The sequence below is a fragment of the Strix uralensis genome, chromosome 1 (genome assembly GCF_047716275.1).
Source record: "Strix uralensis isolate ZFMK-TIS-50842 chromosome 1, bStrUra1, whole genome shotgun sequence".
Classification (NCBI taxonomy): Eukaryota; Metazoa; Chordata; class Aves; order Strigiformes; family Strigidae; genus Strix; species Strix uralensis.
The window spans coordinates 139423502-139438869 of record NC_133972.1 but is presented as its reverse complement, the minus strand read 5'-3'; the positions used below and the strand labels follow the sequence as shown (position 1 = coordinate 139438869).

Sequence of the window (15368 nt, the reverse complement as noted above, 5' to 3'; positions counted from 1 at the left end):
TGTTGTCTCAACATAAAATGTAAGCAGGTTGCTTTTAGAAGGGTATTTTTGTAAAATAAATAGAGCTGTGTGCAAACATGTGTCTGAAAGAAAACAAAATACCCTGCAGGATCTTTGAAGTCTTCTCATTTTGTTGCCATCGGATTAACCTCCTAGCAGCAAAGAAAAATGAGCTCTATTTGTGCAAGTTAGGACCTTCCAGAGAGTTTGCTTGTGGGGAGTTGTGGGCATGTGGAATGCTGCAGGCTGACAGATAATGTGTTTGAAAAAGTCTTTGAAGTTGAGCTGAATAGTCCTTATATCAGGTCCTCAAAGCCACTGCGGCTGTAAGTTAAACTTCAAATATAAAAGAGAGGTATTTTACTATCAAACATACATTTTGTTCCCAGACTAAAGGTTTTCCCAGTTGCAGGTGTTTTCAGTCTTCTGCCTAATATTATGGGTAGATGCGCACCGTAGGAATGGACAGAGAGTAAGAGGTGGGCTCTGTTTTACAAGCTTTAGAGAGAGAGAGCATAAATAACCATGGTAAATAATAGAGTCGGTAAACATGGTAAATAATAGATAAAAGGTCTCTTTCTAATTTACTGTTGGAGCTTGTTTGGCTCAGTTTTGTCTTTGTGGTATTATAAACCAAGGAGAACTCCATGTAAGGCAATGGGGACACTTTGGTTCAAAATAAGAAAACAATGAAACAAGACTCATTGAAACTATTTACATGTTGGAGAAATTAGTTGAAAAACATGTTTCACAGTCTTGGTTTCTTTTTCCCTTTCACCATATGAATCTGCAGTTATGTTTTATTTTGGGAATTGAATTTTGAGTACCCAAAGTTAAAATAGGGCAGAAATGGCAGAAAAGTACAAAAATGTCTGGCAAGTTGAGCTAGACTATGGTTTTCAAAATCTTAGAGCCAACAGCAACACCTGCTTTTTGAGAGGACTACAATACAGTCCTGAGATTTCTCCTCAGGGATTAAGAAAAAGCATTTTAGCATCGAGGACACATGTGGAACTGATGACTGATGACCTCTGTTCCATGCAATGCTCTTCCATGGCTTACGAGGAAGACAGAGCAAGGCCTCTGTCCTAAGCTTACCTACTCACACCTTTTATATCAGCCTTGCCTGAAACTGATTTTCCTCATAAAATTATCTGCATGACAAAAACATAACAATAGCAGGGCATAAGCAACACCTACTTTCTATGGACTATCTCATGTCAAACTAGAAAGAAATCTCTGTCTATTTTGCTGGGATTGCCTGTAAGGGTTTGAATGCTGCTTCATTGCCTGAGAACGTATTGCTGTGTTTCTTTGTCGCTATTACTGACAAGTTACCTGGTGCTACTCCTAATAGGTACTGAACTAAAAGGGAAAAATCAAAGTATTTGCTGGAACAAACTGGGTAAACTTCTCTCCTTTAATTAAGATTCTTTTTTCTCATTGCTCTGAAGAATCTGCTTTACTGCATCTAGTAGAAATTTTAACATTTTTCATTTGTATTCTGTTTTCTTTTACTAGACCGTTGCAGACATAGTTTCTTGTTTTTCTGTAAACATGTCCACTGAGATAAAGCCACTCTTTAACCTGTTCCAAACTCGTCCAAGTTTTACTGACTTATCCCTTTGTGTAAATCATCCACACATGATCTATCTACTTATAAAGGTAGTTTCTACATCAGTTTGCTAATATTTTGCCTTTCAGGTGAACCACATGAATCCAGTAAAGGAAAGGAGAACATAAAGAGGCATTCCTGCTGCTCTCACTCCACCTTTTACCAAGGCAGGCTGCAAGTCTTGCTCTCCTCTCGCCCACTACAGGAACTCCCCCAACGTTTGCTGTTCAGTGGTTCAAGTTTTAGGCTGGCAATATGCCAGTGAGTTCATTAGTGGTACACTGGGTAACAGTGCAGACCCAATCCTCTGGGATTTAAACATTTTAACAGCAAGGCTGTGATGGCTAGAAGAAATTAAACTCTGGCTGGCCTAAGCTGTCTCAGGGGGTCCAAGTACCCACATGCATCAGATAATATAATAGGCTGTTACGTTGCATCTGTAGGCAGCTTTGGGAGACCAGATGTCTCTTGCCTTAGTAGCTAACTATCTGCAAATTGACGTGTGCAAAGCTAACATATTTTTGCAGTCACCTCACTACTTACTTTTGGGATTTGATTTTTTGATCAGGTCTCATTAATCCTTAAAACCTCTTAAGACTGGAGATAACTGAAAACCAGAATCCAAATCTTTGTTTTTTAGGAGGTTAGTCAGGGATCCATCCTGCTTTCCTTGTGCACTTGCAAGTACAGTTTCTTTTGTTTGTTCTGGAAACAGACCTTCAAAAAAACGAAAAAAGAAAGAAGAAAGAAAATGGAAAACATAACAGAAGCAAATGCTCTTGGCTTTGTAGGATGTGCCCTGAAATGAGAAAGCACCTGTACCAATAAACCATGTCTGGTGGCCCCAGGCCATCCCCACCCGCTGGGCTGTGTGGAGGTGGATGGGGACGCTCTGGGACAGCTGAGTGGGCCACTGTTGTGCAGGGCACTGCTGGGTGGGACATTGCCATGCAGATCAGTCCTGTGAGGGCCACCACTGTGCAGGACATGGTGGTGTGGGAGGGACTTCACTGTGTGGGACATTGCTGTGAGGGTCATCACCACTTGGGACGTTGCTGTGAGGGACATCACTGTGGGAGGCACTGCTGTGGGGGACATTGCAGGTCACCCCTGTGTGGGACACTGCTGTGTGGGACACGGCTGTGTGGGACGTGGCAGTGCAGAACATCCCTGTACAGGACATTACTGTGAGGGTCATCGCTGTGTGGGACACTGCTGTGTGTGACACTGCTGTGTGGGACATCCCTGTGTGGGACACTGCTGTGAGGGACATCGCTGTGTGGGACATCCATCCCCGTGTGAGATGCGGCTGTGTAGGTCACTTACGTGCAGGACTTCTTTATACAAAACATCACCGTGTGGGACGTCACTGGGTGGGTCCCTGCCCCGCGGATCCTGCGGGAAACAGCCCCGTGCGGGACACCGCCGTGCAGGACTCCCCCGGGGACACGCACCCTCCCCACCTCCCGCTCCCGCCGCGCCCCGAGGCTTTGCCGCGGCAGCTTTGCCGCTGCCCGGGGGCGCTCGGGGCAGGGAGCGGGGGCGGCCGGCGCGGCCGGGCCGGGCAGGGAGGGCTGGGCAGGGCCGGGCAGGACCGCGACGGCCGCCCCCCCGCCCGCCCCCGGTCCCTGCCCGCCGCCGAGCCCGCCCCGCTCCGCCGGGTGCCGGTGGCGGCCGGAGCGCGTCGCGGTGGCGGGATCCTCACGTCGGGGCGGCACGGTGATGGGCGGCGCGGCGCTGTCGGGAGCGCTGTGGCTGGGGCTGCTGTGGGCCGGGAGCGGGGCCGGCGGGAGCTGCTCGGGAAAGTGCTGCGAGGGCCGGGACGCCGCCTGTGTCGGCGAGGGATGGAGGGAGGGAGGGGGCTACGGGACCTGCTACTGCGACGGAGGATGCCGGCGAGCCGGGGACTGCTGCCACGACCACGGCCAGGCGTGCCCGGGTAGGTGCGTCCGACCCTCCCCGGGCCGGGGGGCTGGCCGCAGCTCGGGGCGAGCCCACAGGGAGGGGCGTGGGTGGGGGGCAGGCGGAGCGGGGCCCCCCGGGCCCCTCGTCCCGGTCTCCAGGTAGAGTTGGCTGGTTGCCTGCCGGTGCTTTGCGGGCTGGAGGGTTTCCTGGGCTTTGGAGAAGGGGCGTGCGGTAAGGGCCTCGGCTGTGAGGGGGCTCTGCAAGGCCAAAAGCCTCCCCGGTACCAGCAGCCTCAGGGCGAGGGCATGAGCAGGGACCAGGCAGGGCGGTGTGAGTGTAGCAGCAGGCACAGAAATGGGAAGAGAGACTTTTCCCACACTAGATGTTTGCAAGGTTTCTGGATCAGCTGTAGAACAGTGCCTGGGGTCTGCCAGGCTGAAGATATTTTCCCCCTAAATTGTTATGTTACTTAGTTTTCACTCACACTCATCCCAAATACACATCGATTACAGTGGGAATGTAGGATTACAGAGACAACAGGGAGATTCATTTAGCACCATCTGTGTGTCTGAGCTCATTCCTCAGGTCTTGCCAAACAAATATCAATTAAATAATTGGGGAAATCCCCATGTTGAGGTTTTGCCCTCATTTGTATGGGCAGGAATCATCAAGGATCCACTGTGATGGCAAGGACTTCAAAATGAGCATAGGGGAATGAGTGAGAGGGTCCTCTGCCAGGTGGCCGGGGAAGGCCTGGCTCCCAGGGCAGCAGTGGCAAGGAGGGGAAAGTGGCCCAGTTCTATCAAACTGGATCTAGCAGCCTTGTAGGCATTTACACACCCGCTTTCCGTGATATTTCCACCCTTCGCAGTCTTGACGATTTGTCCTCCCTCCCTCTGCCTGCAAAGAGGGACAAAACCCTGGCTTTACAGGTGCAGCACTCGTGCTCAGACAGCCTACTGTCTCTTCCCAGCTGGCTGGACGCATGCCAGTCATGAGTCTCCGCTGCGCAGTCCTGCTAATTAGGGTGTATTTAGCAGGCTCAGCACCGTGCTGACATAGCCACATATCTTTGGGACCCAAGTTAGCTTGCGCTTGCCTGGTTGGGGAAAGGGGAGTACAACTGTTGGATGCTGTAGACCTGTCCTAGGTGATGTTAAGCTGCACAGAAAGACTCAGCAGAGTAGCACTCTGACTCCAGGTATCCAGAGGAAACACAGTCTGTTCTCTGATCACTAAATAATCTGTGCAGAATAACAGAAGGGAAAAAAACATGCAGCACGAGGTCTGACAGAAGGTGGCATCTTTAAAATTAACATTTTTTTATATGTTGATCTTTTGTTCAGGAAAATCAGTAGGGGTAGAACTGACAAGATGCTTGCTTGTCGTATAGTCACAGTGTATTGTGTCTTTTCAGTACATGAAATGATTTTTAATATTCAAGTATAACAGGAGAGAGCTGATAAAGGTGCATAGTGTTAACATTAAAATGGAGTTGTAATCTGATAAAAATTTCTATACTCTTCAAAGAGAAGCTCAAACTTGTGCTTGAAAAGTTCTAGCTTAGACACTTTTCTTAACATGACTTCTGGCACCTGATGATGCCTTCCTTATTGTTATCAAGATGGTATTTTTTGTCTCAAGCTCAGTGGTGGTTGCCTCGAAAGGCATGATATGTTTGTGCTGTCTCTGCCCTGTACCCTGCATGGACAGTGGGTACTCTAGATCCAGGCAGGAAGATGGAGTCTCAGTGAAGTGTCTCTCTCTCTCCCCTGTACCAGAGCTGGAATTTGACAGTCTCTGGTGGCCCGGTTCAGGGAGCTAAACCCTATTTCTGTTTTCTGTATTGCCTGTTTCTGGCTGGTTTGACTTCCTACACTGCCTTGCTGCCTGAATGTGTGAGCACCAATGCTAGTGCAAGCAAAGGGAGGAAGACATTTTTCATGGGCGTAGCATGGGAGGACAGGATTTTGGCAGCCTGTTGAGGTGGCCCTAGAACTCATACATCCGAAAAATACAAAACCGATCACAAGAAGTCATTCTTTTAAAGGCAAATGATCATACCTACTTTCTATTGCAAGCAGCCAGTCAGTTATGTTTTGTATAAGCAGAAATTCCAAGTAGTTCCGGTGGGAGTTTGTATCAACTTAACCAAGTATGGCCAGAAATTTTAAAGTCATTTTTGTTCCTGTTGGATGTTGAGGTCTCACCATTGAGTGTTTCTAAATTCTGTCCATGTGTTTCAGGACACCGAGGGTGTTTATTGTCATAGTTCGCTCTGAAATACTGTTTTGAATGTAGAGTTCAAAAATTTAAAACATAAATGTGCAGAAGGGTGACCAATGGTTCACGTGCTACAGCTTGTTTGTCAGCCTGTTCACCACTCATGATTTCAGCACCTGCTGAAATGACATTTCATCCTTTTGCAAGTATTTAACAGAGCAAAGTATTTGGGGAAAGTGTAAAGTGCCTCAAGTATGTGTAATCAAGAAATGTGTTAGGAATAATACAAAAACAGTGCTCCGAAATAATAGAAACCACTGAAAGGAGGGGCATCCTAAAGCTGCCAACACCATGGTTAAATTCTGTCCTGCCTAAAAATCATAGTAGGTCTGGTACTTTATCAATAGATGGCTCAGCAGAAGTCCATGGGCTGCTGAACCTAGGTCTAATGGTTTTAAAATAAATTTCCTTACAGGTCTTTTAAAATAAATTTCCTTATACTTCTAACAATGAAGAAAGAGTATTTTTGTTCATGGAGAGCATTTCAAATATAAACTACAGTACAATGAGAAAGCCTGAAAAAGGAATGACCTTGTCATTTGAATGGAAGTGGTTACTCTGAGAAAATCTGCAGATCCTTATACATTACAACATACATTGTGCAGTGATTCAGTGAAGATACTGTAATCCTCTTTTTCCAGAGATGGGAAAAAATTAGTGTGACTCAGAAAAAAATCTATGATTCACTGTGCTGTAAATGGAAAAAAAAAAAGTCCTGACCACTCAGGCTGTGTTTCGTAGGATAAGCAATGTCATTTTTCTGTATATTTTTGAACTTCCAAGTGTCTCATTAGCTTCCACATTTGGTAGGTCCCTGAGCACAAATCCTGTCCTTCAGGCTCCTTCGACTTGCATCCTTCCCATTGTTTCAATGAATCATCATCTACCATTGTTGTGTTAACCAATCTGGACCAGTAGTAACAGAGAGAGAGCATAAATATATAGCTATGGATCCCTGATGCTTCTTTTTGTATTTCAAGAGATGGCACCATTCCTTTTATGTCAGCTCTGGGACACATTCTCTGTCATGCTGGGGAATTTGACATCTTTCCAGTGAGGCAAAAAACTGATGCACTGTCCCTTAATAGTTGCTGGGTACTGACTGCAAGAGCGACCTTATTATCCCACTGGCTAAATTCCATTCTAGCAACCCAATATTCTTATTATTCCACATGACTGAGGCAATTCATACTTCTTGTTCTAAATCTTGATGACCATAAAATTGCCATGTATTGCTGCAGACAACCAATATTTAACTGTCAGATTGGTTTAATTCCAGTAAGATGTGAAGTCATCACTTAATTTGTTATGCAGCTACGCAGTCCCTTGGAGAGTTTTCTGTGTGGAAAATGTGGTGTTAGACCTGATGTTATCTTCATATCAAGGTGCTAATAGGGGATTTAAATTCTGTGGAAATTCATACTTCTGCAGGTCATGCATACAGCCAGCTTGGAAGAGTCTCAACAGGTAAGGAAACTCTGCTAGATGACACTTACTGTCCTTAGTGCTCCAGGTATCACTAAGATGTGTGACCAGGCATTGAAGTCTATGCTTGTATTATTTAATAAAGTGGGGCCAAGGACTGATTTCTGGCCCTGCAGCTAGGTGACAAAGACTGTGCTGTCCATACTACATTTAGCACTTGTCCTGGCTATCCCATGGCGAGGTCTAAGACATTTTTACTATCACTGGTTTTCCTTTTTTCTAGTTCAAAATGCTTGAATAAATAAATGTCTAAGGGTTGTGCTGCAACATGTTAGAGTGGTGCCTTCACAGTCACAGAGATTGTGTCATGTGCCTTGGGGTACCTAGATGTGTCTGAGGGCAGTGCCTGGTGGTGCAGTGTCCGATATCTGCATGTGGCAAAGGGAGCCATATGCTTTTTCCATGTTGTTTTCCAGTGCTGTTCTACAAATCATACCCAGGAGCTGTCTGGGAAGGTGTTTATCAGTGAGTAGCAGAAACTGCCAGAGAATGCTAATGGTTAAGCAGGATGGAAAACTGGTGGCCCAGTGCCCAGGGCTCCTCTGTGGTTCTGTTTCAGTGGAGTTCCTTAGGGTGTGGGATGCAGCATCCTCCACCACTCCTACGCCTGGCGCTGTCGGGCCACTCAGAAGTGGACAAGTTTGGTCAGAACAGGTGCACAGTCAGAGGAAAGGAGGGGAATTTTAATAGTGCAGTAAGGACATCTGCTGGGTAGCCTCTGTCAGAGGTTTTATCTGCTTTATGATGTCTCCAGTGCTCCAAGAAATTAGAGATGTAGTGACAGAGCAAACCCAGCAATTTCTGTGTCTTATGAGAAGAGTCACAAACACCAAAGAGGTTATCACAGGTTACTCCTTTCCAATGTCTTGTACTGGCAGAATCCCAGAGGGCATAAAATGTTTTTCTGAAAGACCAATTTGGTCCCATCACTTTCCTGCAACACTGATACAAGTACGTAACTAGTGGTTAAGCTGTAAAGCTTCTTGGGGATTTAAATTGTAATCAGGAAATATATATTAAAAAAAAAAAGATCAAAACCATGTGATATGTTCTATTACAAGCTAGTGGGAAACAGTGTACATGGGAATGGAAAAAGATTCATTTAACTAGATCATGAGAGGCATGACCCAAACCAATTCAGAACCAATTTAAGATAGCCCAATCATTGATTACAATGTATGTTTTGTAGCATTCTCTAAGTATCATGTTGAAGACCTGCCTTTATAAAGGAGTGGAAAAGCAAAGTAGAATGTGATTCACACTACATGGAAAATAATTTTAAGCCTCTTTGCAATGTGCAATGAAAACAAGTCTTTGAATAATTGGGGAATTTCCATATCAGTAAGAAACTCTAATATTAACATAGGTACCTTCAGTGTTTTATAAGACATTATGTACTAGTATTTCAATTACATGACATTAGTTATAACTTTATTGAAAAAGCAAGCCCATCAGAGGACAAAAAGCAGCTAATGATAGTAGGGAAAGCAGCATGGACTAGTACACAGTACTGCAGTGTTTTGATTGCTTGTCTCATTTCACTGTTAATGAAAGCTGCAGACACGTCCGTGCCCTGCTTGCCCAGCAGCACACCGTGCACACACGGGAAAGCTGGTGCTGCCGCTGGTGTCTAGGCAGAGGACATTCCCTCTGGACACATGCACTGATGAGAGGGGAAGCAGCCCTGGGGAATGCGGCTGACCGACCTGAAGCACCTACCAGGTGTCCTCCAGGAAAAGAGGCTACTGGGAATGGACCACTGGTCAGATTAAATGTCCTCATAGGCCACGGGTTGAGGACTACTTGTGTAGGGAAATGACTGCTTATCCTTAGAGGATTCTTTCTCTTGATGGATGCCCACGTGTGAGACATTTTTCTTGTTCTTTCACTGCTCTGCCTGCCAAGGCTGTGTAGACTTGAAGTTCCTTGTTGGAAGGAGCTTCCAACTTTGTTCCATCAGTAAGCACACAGAGATCATCCTCATCCAGCCCCTCAGGAGACAGTGCTCAATACAGTTTTGAAGAGCTGATAGTATTCATTTTGACTGCTACAAGTGAAATTGTAAGGCCACACAGTTTTCAAAACCTGGGGTTTGTTTTTCCTGGAGATGAGGCTAAGCAAAATTCAGTTTCATGGAAATATGTGAAATGGTTGCATCCTTTTTACTGTTGTGTACTGTGTTAATGGACAAATGAAGTGAAGACTTGTGTGTTATGTAGCTTCTTACTCAGGAATAATGTGTCCGTCACCTGTTTCTGTATTCTGAGAATCAGGCTGCAAAACCTTTTCTTCCAGAGTAGATTATTTGCATCCACCTGGAAGATATCCGACATATTTCCATGCTTACATTAGCAAGGTTGACACAGAGCTACTGTCTTGCCAGAATATGAATGAGAAATGCAAGAGAAGGGAGAATTATAGATTGGAAAAATGCATATCATGCTTAATATAAATGAGAACTACAAGGACCGTGCATGCCATCATTATTAGATGCACTGCAGAGAATAAAATAAGGAAGGAAATGGCTAGTGGATAACAAATGATAGATCTGAGCATTTCTGAGTTTCAAGACAGTACCGAAACTAATTGATGCTTAGTCTATCAATCATTTACATCTCTCCTGGAAAGGTTACAAAAAGTGACAAACATGAAATAAGGACTCATTCTCTACATAATATAATGATTTAGTTTTTTTCTAAAGAACCTGAATGTTATTTAAGCAAAAAGGCATCAGAGGCCATAAACTGGACTAAAGGTTTGAACAATTGCCAGAAAAATACCACAGAATACAAAACAAAGCATTTTTCTTCATCTGAGTCCTTCACCTAATATATGTGAATTTAACAGATGAAGAGAGAAGTTCTTTGTACAGAGAGAAGTTTGTACCTCTGACTGTTAGGCTGCGTTAGGAGAGACAAAAGGTACAAGTGTATGGTACCTGTACTATATTGATGCTCTGTTTGAGGAAAATGCAGTCTCTTATGATTCAAAGTTTACTTTCAAAATAATGACACTTTCCCCATAATGTTTTGGTCAAGTTCAGAGGAAGTTTGTGATCCGTGAGAACTAAAATTAAAATATCCAGTGGACTATTCTGTAGTTGGGAATGAGCAAAAGAGGGCCTTAAAATCACATTTTTACACATTTTATTTAGTACGTTTAAACATCTGCATTGTTGTACAGCTCTATCAATATCAGTAGCTATACATACACAGAAACAGAACTCCACACACATCCCTGCATTGTTCTGAAAATTACCAAAATTATACCGAAACCAAAATTATCACCAAAAATTGTCTTTGCAGCGAGGGCTGTGGAACAGGACACCTTGTGTTAAAACAGGGCAATAAAGCTGTGGGAGCAGAACTTATTTCAGTGTTGAGGAAGAGGGGTTAGAAATCAGAGGGGAATCAAGAGGTGTGCTGGGTTTGTGTGTGTGATGGGGGTTTTTGGTAGTGGGGGAGGGGCTACAGCGATGGCCCCCTGTGAGAAGCTTCTCGAAGCTCCCCCGTCTCCAAGTCAGACCCACCTCTGTGCCAAGGCCAGGCCAATTAGTGATGGTGGCTGTGCTTCTGTGATAGCGGATTTAAGAATGGGAACCTGGGAGAATGAGTTGGAGTTGTGAGGAGGGGCTGTGAGGAGAACTCCTATGCAAACACTGAGGTCAGTGGAAGAAAGGAGGAGGGAGCAGGGGAGGTGCGCTGGTGCAGAGCCCCCACCCACCCTGCAGCCTGTGGTGAGAAAGCAGGGCCGACCCCCTGGTCACCCATGGAGGTCTACGGTGGAGCAGATGCTGACCTGCAGCCTGTGGAGGACTCCACACTGGAGCAGGTGACTGTGCCCAAAGAAGGCTGGGACACTGTGGGAAGAAGGAGCCCCCGCTGTTGTAGTTCAGCACTAGGAGGATTGCAACATGCGGGGGTGACCCACGCTGGAGCAGCATGGGAAACACTGCAACCCATGGGAGGGACTCATGTTGGAAAGAGTTTCTGGAGGACTGTGTCCTGTGAGAGGGGAACCACGCTGGTCCAGGGAAAGAATGCAAGTTCCACCCCCTGAGGAGAAAGAAGCGGCGGGACTGACTGTAACCCACATTCCCTGCTCCCTGCACTGCTGGGGGGTAGGAGGTAGCGATATCAGGAGCAAAGCTGAGCCCGGAAAGAAGGGAGGGGTGGGGGTAAGGTGTTTTTAAGATGTGGTAATGCTTCTCATGGTCCTACTCTGTCTGTTAAGTGTGGTTGTTGTTAGTGTCTGTATTAAATTTATGTTCTTTTTTCTTCCCCTAATGAGTCTGTCTTTTGCCCATGACTGTAGTGGGTGAATCATCCCTCTCTGTCCTTATCTTGATTCCTGAACCTTTTGCTCTATTTTCTCCTTCCCAGCGCTGGGGTGGAAGGGGGGAGTGAATGGCTGCATGGTGCTCAGTTGCCCTTTGAGCTCAAACCACAACAAGAGGGCTGACAGGCTTCCTGGATTCTGATACTTTATGTTCCAGCCTTTAAACAATATTTGGTGGTGTAGGAACTGCCAAGGTAGGTCAGATCTCTCACTGGTCTAGATAATCCATGAGCTGGTCTCCTTCGGGGCTAAAACTGTATGCTTCAGAAGAGGTGACAGAAGAACCCCACAGCTGTAGTGAAGGGTTTCCATGAGGAGCTGTTTGTTTCTGGTCAAGGGAGGGAATAGGGAGCCAAGCACTGCAGGCAGGTTTGAATGTTAAATTTGAAGATGCAAACCCCTAGAAGAGCATTTAAAACCTTATAAATAAAAGTACATAAGAAAGAAAAACCCAGACACTGTCTCATTACTCAAGCTTTTGAGAGCAATTAGGATAAAACAGAAGTCTTGACTAGTAGTAATATTTTAATACTACTTTGCAGCTCTTCCATGCATTGTGGGGGAGTGGAGCCATTGGAGTGGCTGTGCAGAACAATGTCAACCCAATCTGCGGATACGTAGGCGCTATGTACAACAGGAACCTAAAAATGGTGGGGAAGCTTGCCCTGCTCTAGAGGAGAAGGCTGGCTGCCTGGAATACCTGACTTACCAGGGAGAGGACTGCGGCCACGAACATGGTATTCTCTCTTTTGATTTGTCTGTACATTGTGCCCGTCAGGGCCTTCATAAATTTTACTGATGTCAGTGAACAGAAAAAAAGCATCTATCTGCAGCTAGCTGGTTAAAAATACGATTTAAAACCTTACTTTCTACTGTCATATTGCTCTTGATTCTGTTCTTTTGGTTTTTTCCTACTCAGGCTTTTCTTAATTTCTATCAAGTAACAAAGCTGCATGCATTCCTTCAGTTTCTTGATTTAAGCCCCTCAGTAATTATCAAATGATCTCTGTGTAAAGTTAGAACACAAATTCAGTACGACACAGGAAACAGAGCTCCTTGTAGGATTCCAGTACATCCTATTTCCTCACAGACTAGATGGCAGGCATTTCTGGATATATTTCTTCTGAATAAGGAGAGAGCTTAGCTGTAGGTTTGAGGTCTGATGTTGCCAACATTTTACCACTTTTCCAGTAGTCAGCCAGCATCACCATCCACAAGCTCCTGATTCATTCACCCACTGTTACAGTAATTGAAATATGAAACAATTGTGACTTGATGCCTTACTGTAACTGTTTTCTTCCTCAGTCCCTGCTTTCATAACTACCTCTGAATACAGTAAAGAAAGAAAACGACGAGCAGCATCTTCTCTCGAGCCTTCAGACAAAGAAGCAGCTGGGTAATCTATTTATCATATGCATGTGCGTCATCTTGTTCTATAGAAAATAGTTGGCTACAGAGAAAAATGTAATTAAATTTGCAATAATTAAACAATAAGCTATAGCTTGTACTGTTTTTCTCTCCTGCAGTTCATCTGCATGTTCTAGATATTTTTTATTACTTGCTAATTGTCCGAAATTAGACATTAGGATTATGGCAAATCTGAAGATAGCTGCTTTTGAAAGCAAACAGCAAATAATGTTAAACCAAAGCTGAATGTATCCGTAAGTGTAAGTCTGAGAAATCAGACATAGGCCTCTGAACAAACAAAATGGGCTGAATGTGATCAGTCTCAAGAGACTGTTTTTAAAATTAATTGACACAAGCAGTAAAAAATTTCGTTTGGTTACCAGTAGAGATGGTTATGAAATTTAAATTAGGCTATTACTGGGTCTGTAATGCTCATAATGCTTTGTTCCATGCTACTTCCCCCAGAAGAATAAATAAAGCCCATCGATATCCTTAAAGCCTCTTTTCCATTTTCTGTTTTAGCAGCATAGAAGAAAAAATATGGGTTACTGAGATCTGTTTTTCAACGTAACTTAAGAATACAGAACACAACCAGAAAGTGAGATTATACATAAAGCACCAGACTGGGGCATGGAATGAAAAGTAGTTTGCTTGATGTTTTTAAGAATCCATTAATTAGGTTAGGGTCAGAAACAGACTGGTTAGCAATGACGATGCCTAACTTGCACTAACCTCCTGTATGATATGTAAGCACATCTGAAGCGTGTACCTAGCTTGTGCTTCATCTATCATAACTAATTTAGTACTTTTCCTTCTGAGCAGATACTGTGTGGAATTTAAAACAGAATCACTTTCACACCACTGTGCTTTGGAGAATCGGCCGTACGCTCGATGGATGCAGTACCTACGAGAAGGACATACCGTCTGTGTAGCTTGCCAGCCTCCAGCTATGAATACTGACACACATCGGTGTTCTGGAGATGGCCATAATGCAGATGGGTAAAGAAAGCCATTTTTCTGCTGTCTCTTCTGTAGCAAAACCCAGTACAGAAGTTATGACTTCTCAAGGTCTCATTAAAAGCTGCATTCATTATACCTAAAAAATGAAACAGCTCATATCAGTTGTAGAGCTCAGATTTACCCTTTCAGTTCTCACAGAAATTGCTTTTAAAACCTAGATAAAATTGGAAAATAATTTTAATTGTCAGTGCTTTGAATACTTTATTTACTATTGTGAAGGGATGATGCAACTTCTGTAGTGCAAGAGGTCTTTTTACAGCTATGGGCACTTTTACTTAAAAATGGTATTTCCTGCCATAAACCAAATCTGATTTCAGGTTTAACAGTGGTGGATCGGTACTCCTCTCAAACCTATACACCTGGTTTCTAGAATAGTAATTTTGAAAATAGACATTTAATATTCAGAACAGAATTTTATTTGATCTATTTACATACATTTATTAATATGCATACTACTTAATTCCTGTACAACCAGCTACTCAGTCCACCACCCTGTATACTTAGGAATATAGTGCCTGCTCCAGAAAGCATTTTAAGAGCTAGATGAGCTAATTAAAGTCTTATATTACTAAGCAAATGTAGTCTTCTGACATGTTATACAACACAACCTAGTAACACGAAATACAGTTTTCAGTGTTTTAATTCCTCATTTACTGTCACATTTCAGAAGTAAAATCTTACACTGGGAAGCAGTTGGCAACTCTCAGTGCCAAGGAACCTGGAAGAAGATTCGGCAACTGGAGCACTGTTCATGTCCCCTAGTGCATAGCTTTATTTTTACATAAAAGTTTAAAAAATATTAAGAAAAATAACACCAATGCCAAGAAAACTACATCTTTCTGCTGCATTTTCTGGAGCCTAAACAAACTTTAAAGGAGTCAGAACTTTGGAAGAAGCATTTCGGGAAACTCTCTCTGCCTTAATACAAAATGCTAAGACTGGTCTTTGTATTAGAGCACTAGAAGCATGTTTCCATGTTTCTATTTTGTAATTAAAGAGCTAATGTTTCTAACTGTAGTAGCTGCTTTTCCTGAAGTTCTTTACTGGCCACAGTCCTGTCTGCAGGCACTGCTCCTACTCAGTAGTGAGCCAGCCAAACATTCTCAAGTCTGAGAATAGTTACTGTCATCACTGAATTAGCAAGCGTGAATAAAAATGAAAGTTTGAGAGCTACAATCAGATTTGTTTAGATCCTTTGTTCCTTCCCAATATCATCTAGACAGTTGTTTATACTACAAGTGGATCAGTACTCTTCCTCTACATTGCAGCTTTCACGTTCAGCCACCCTCATAAAGACGTGACGGGTCAGCACTGT

At 43.9% G+C, this 15368-nt stretch overlaps 1 protein-coding gene across 1 annotated transcript; it reads left to right on the top strand.

The window, feature by feature from the left end:
- Positions 1-3297: 3297 nt before the first annotated feature.
- Positions 3298-14906, top strand: SBSPON (somatomedin B and thrombospondin type 1 domain containing). The gene is made up of 5 exons (XM_074882866.1): positions 3298-3554; positions 12169-12363; positions 12932-13022; positions 13856-14032; positions 14721-14906. The coding sequence occupies exons 1-5, from the start codon at positions 3338-3340 to the stop codon at positions 14836-14838; spliced, it is 798 nt and encodes a 265-aa protein (XP_074738967.1). The 5' UTR covers positions 3298-3337; the 3' UTR covers positions 14839-14906.
- Positions 14907-15368: the final 462 nt, after the last annotated feature.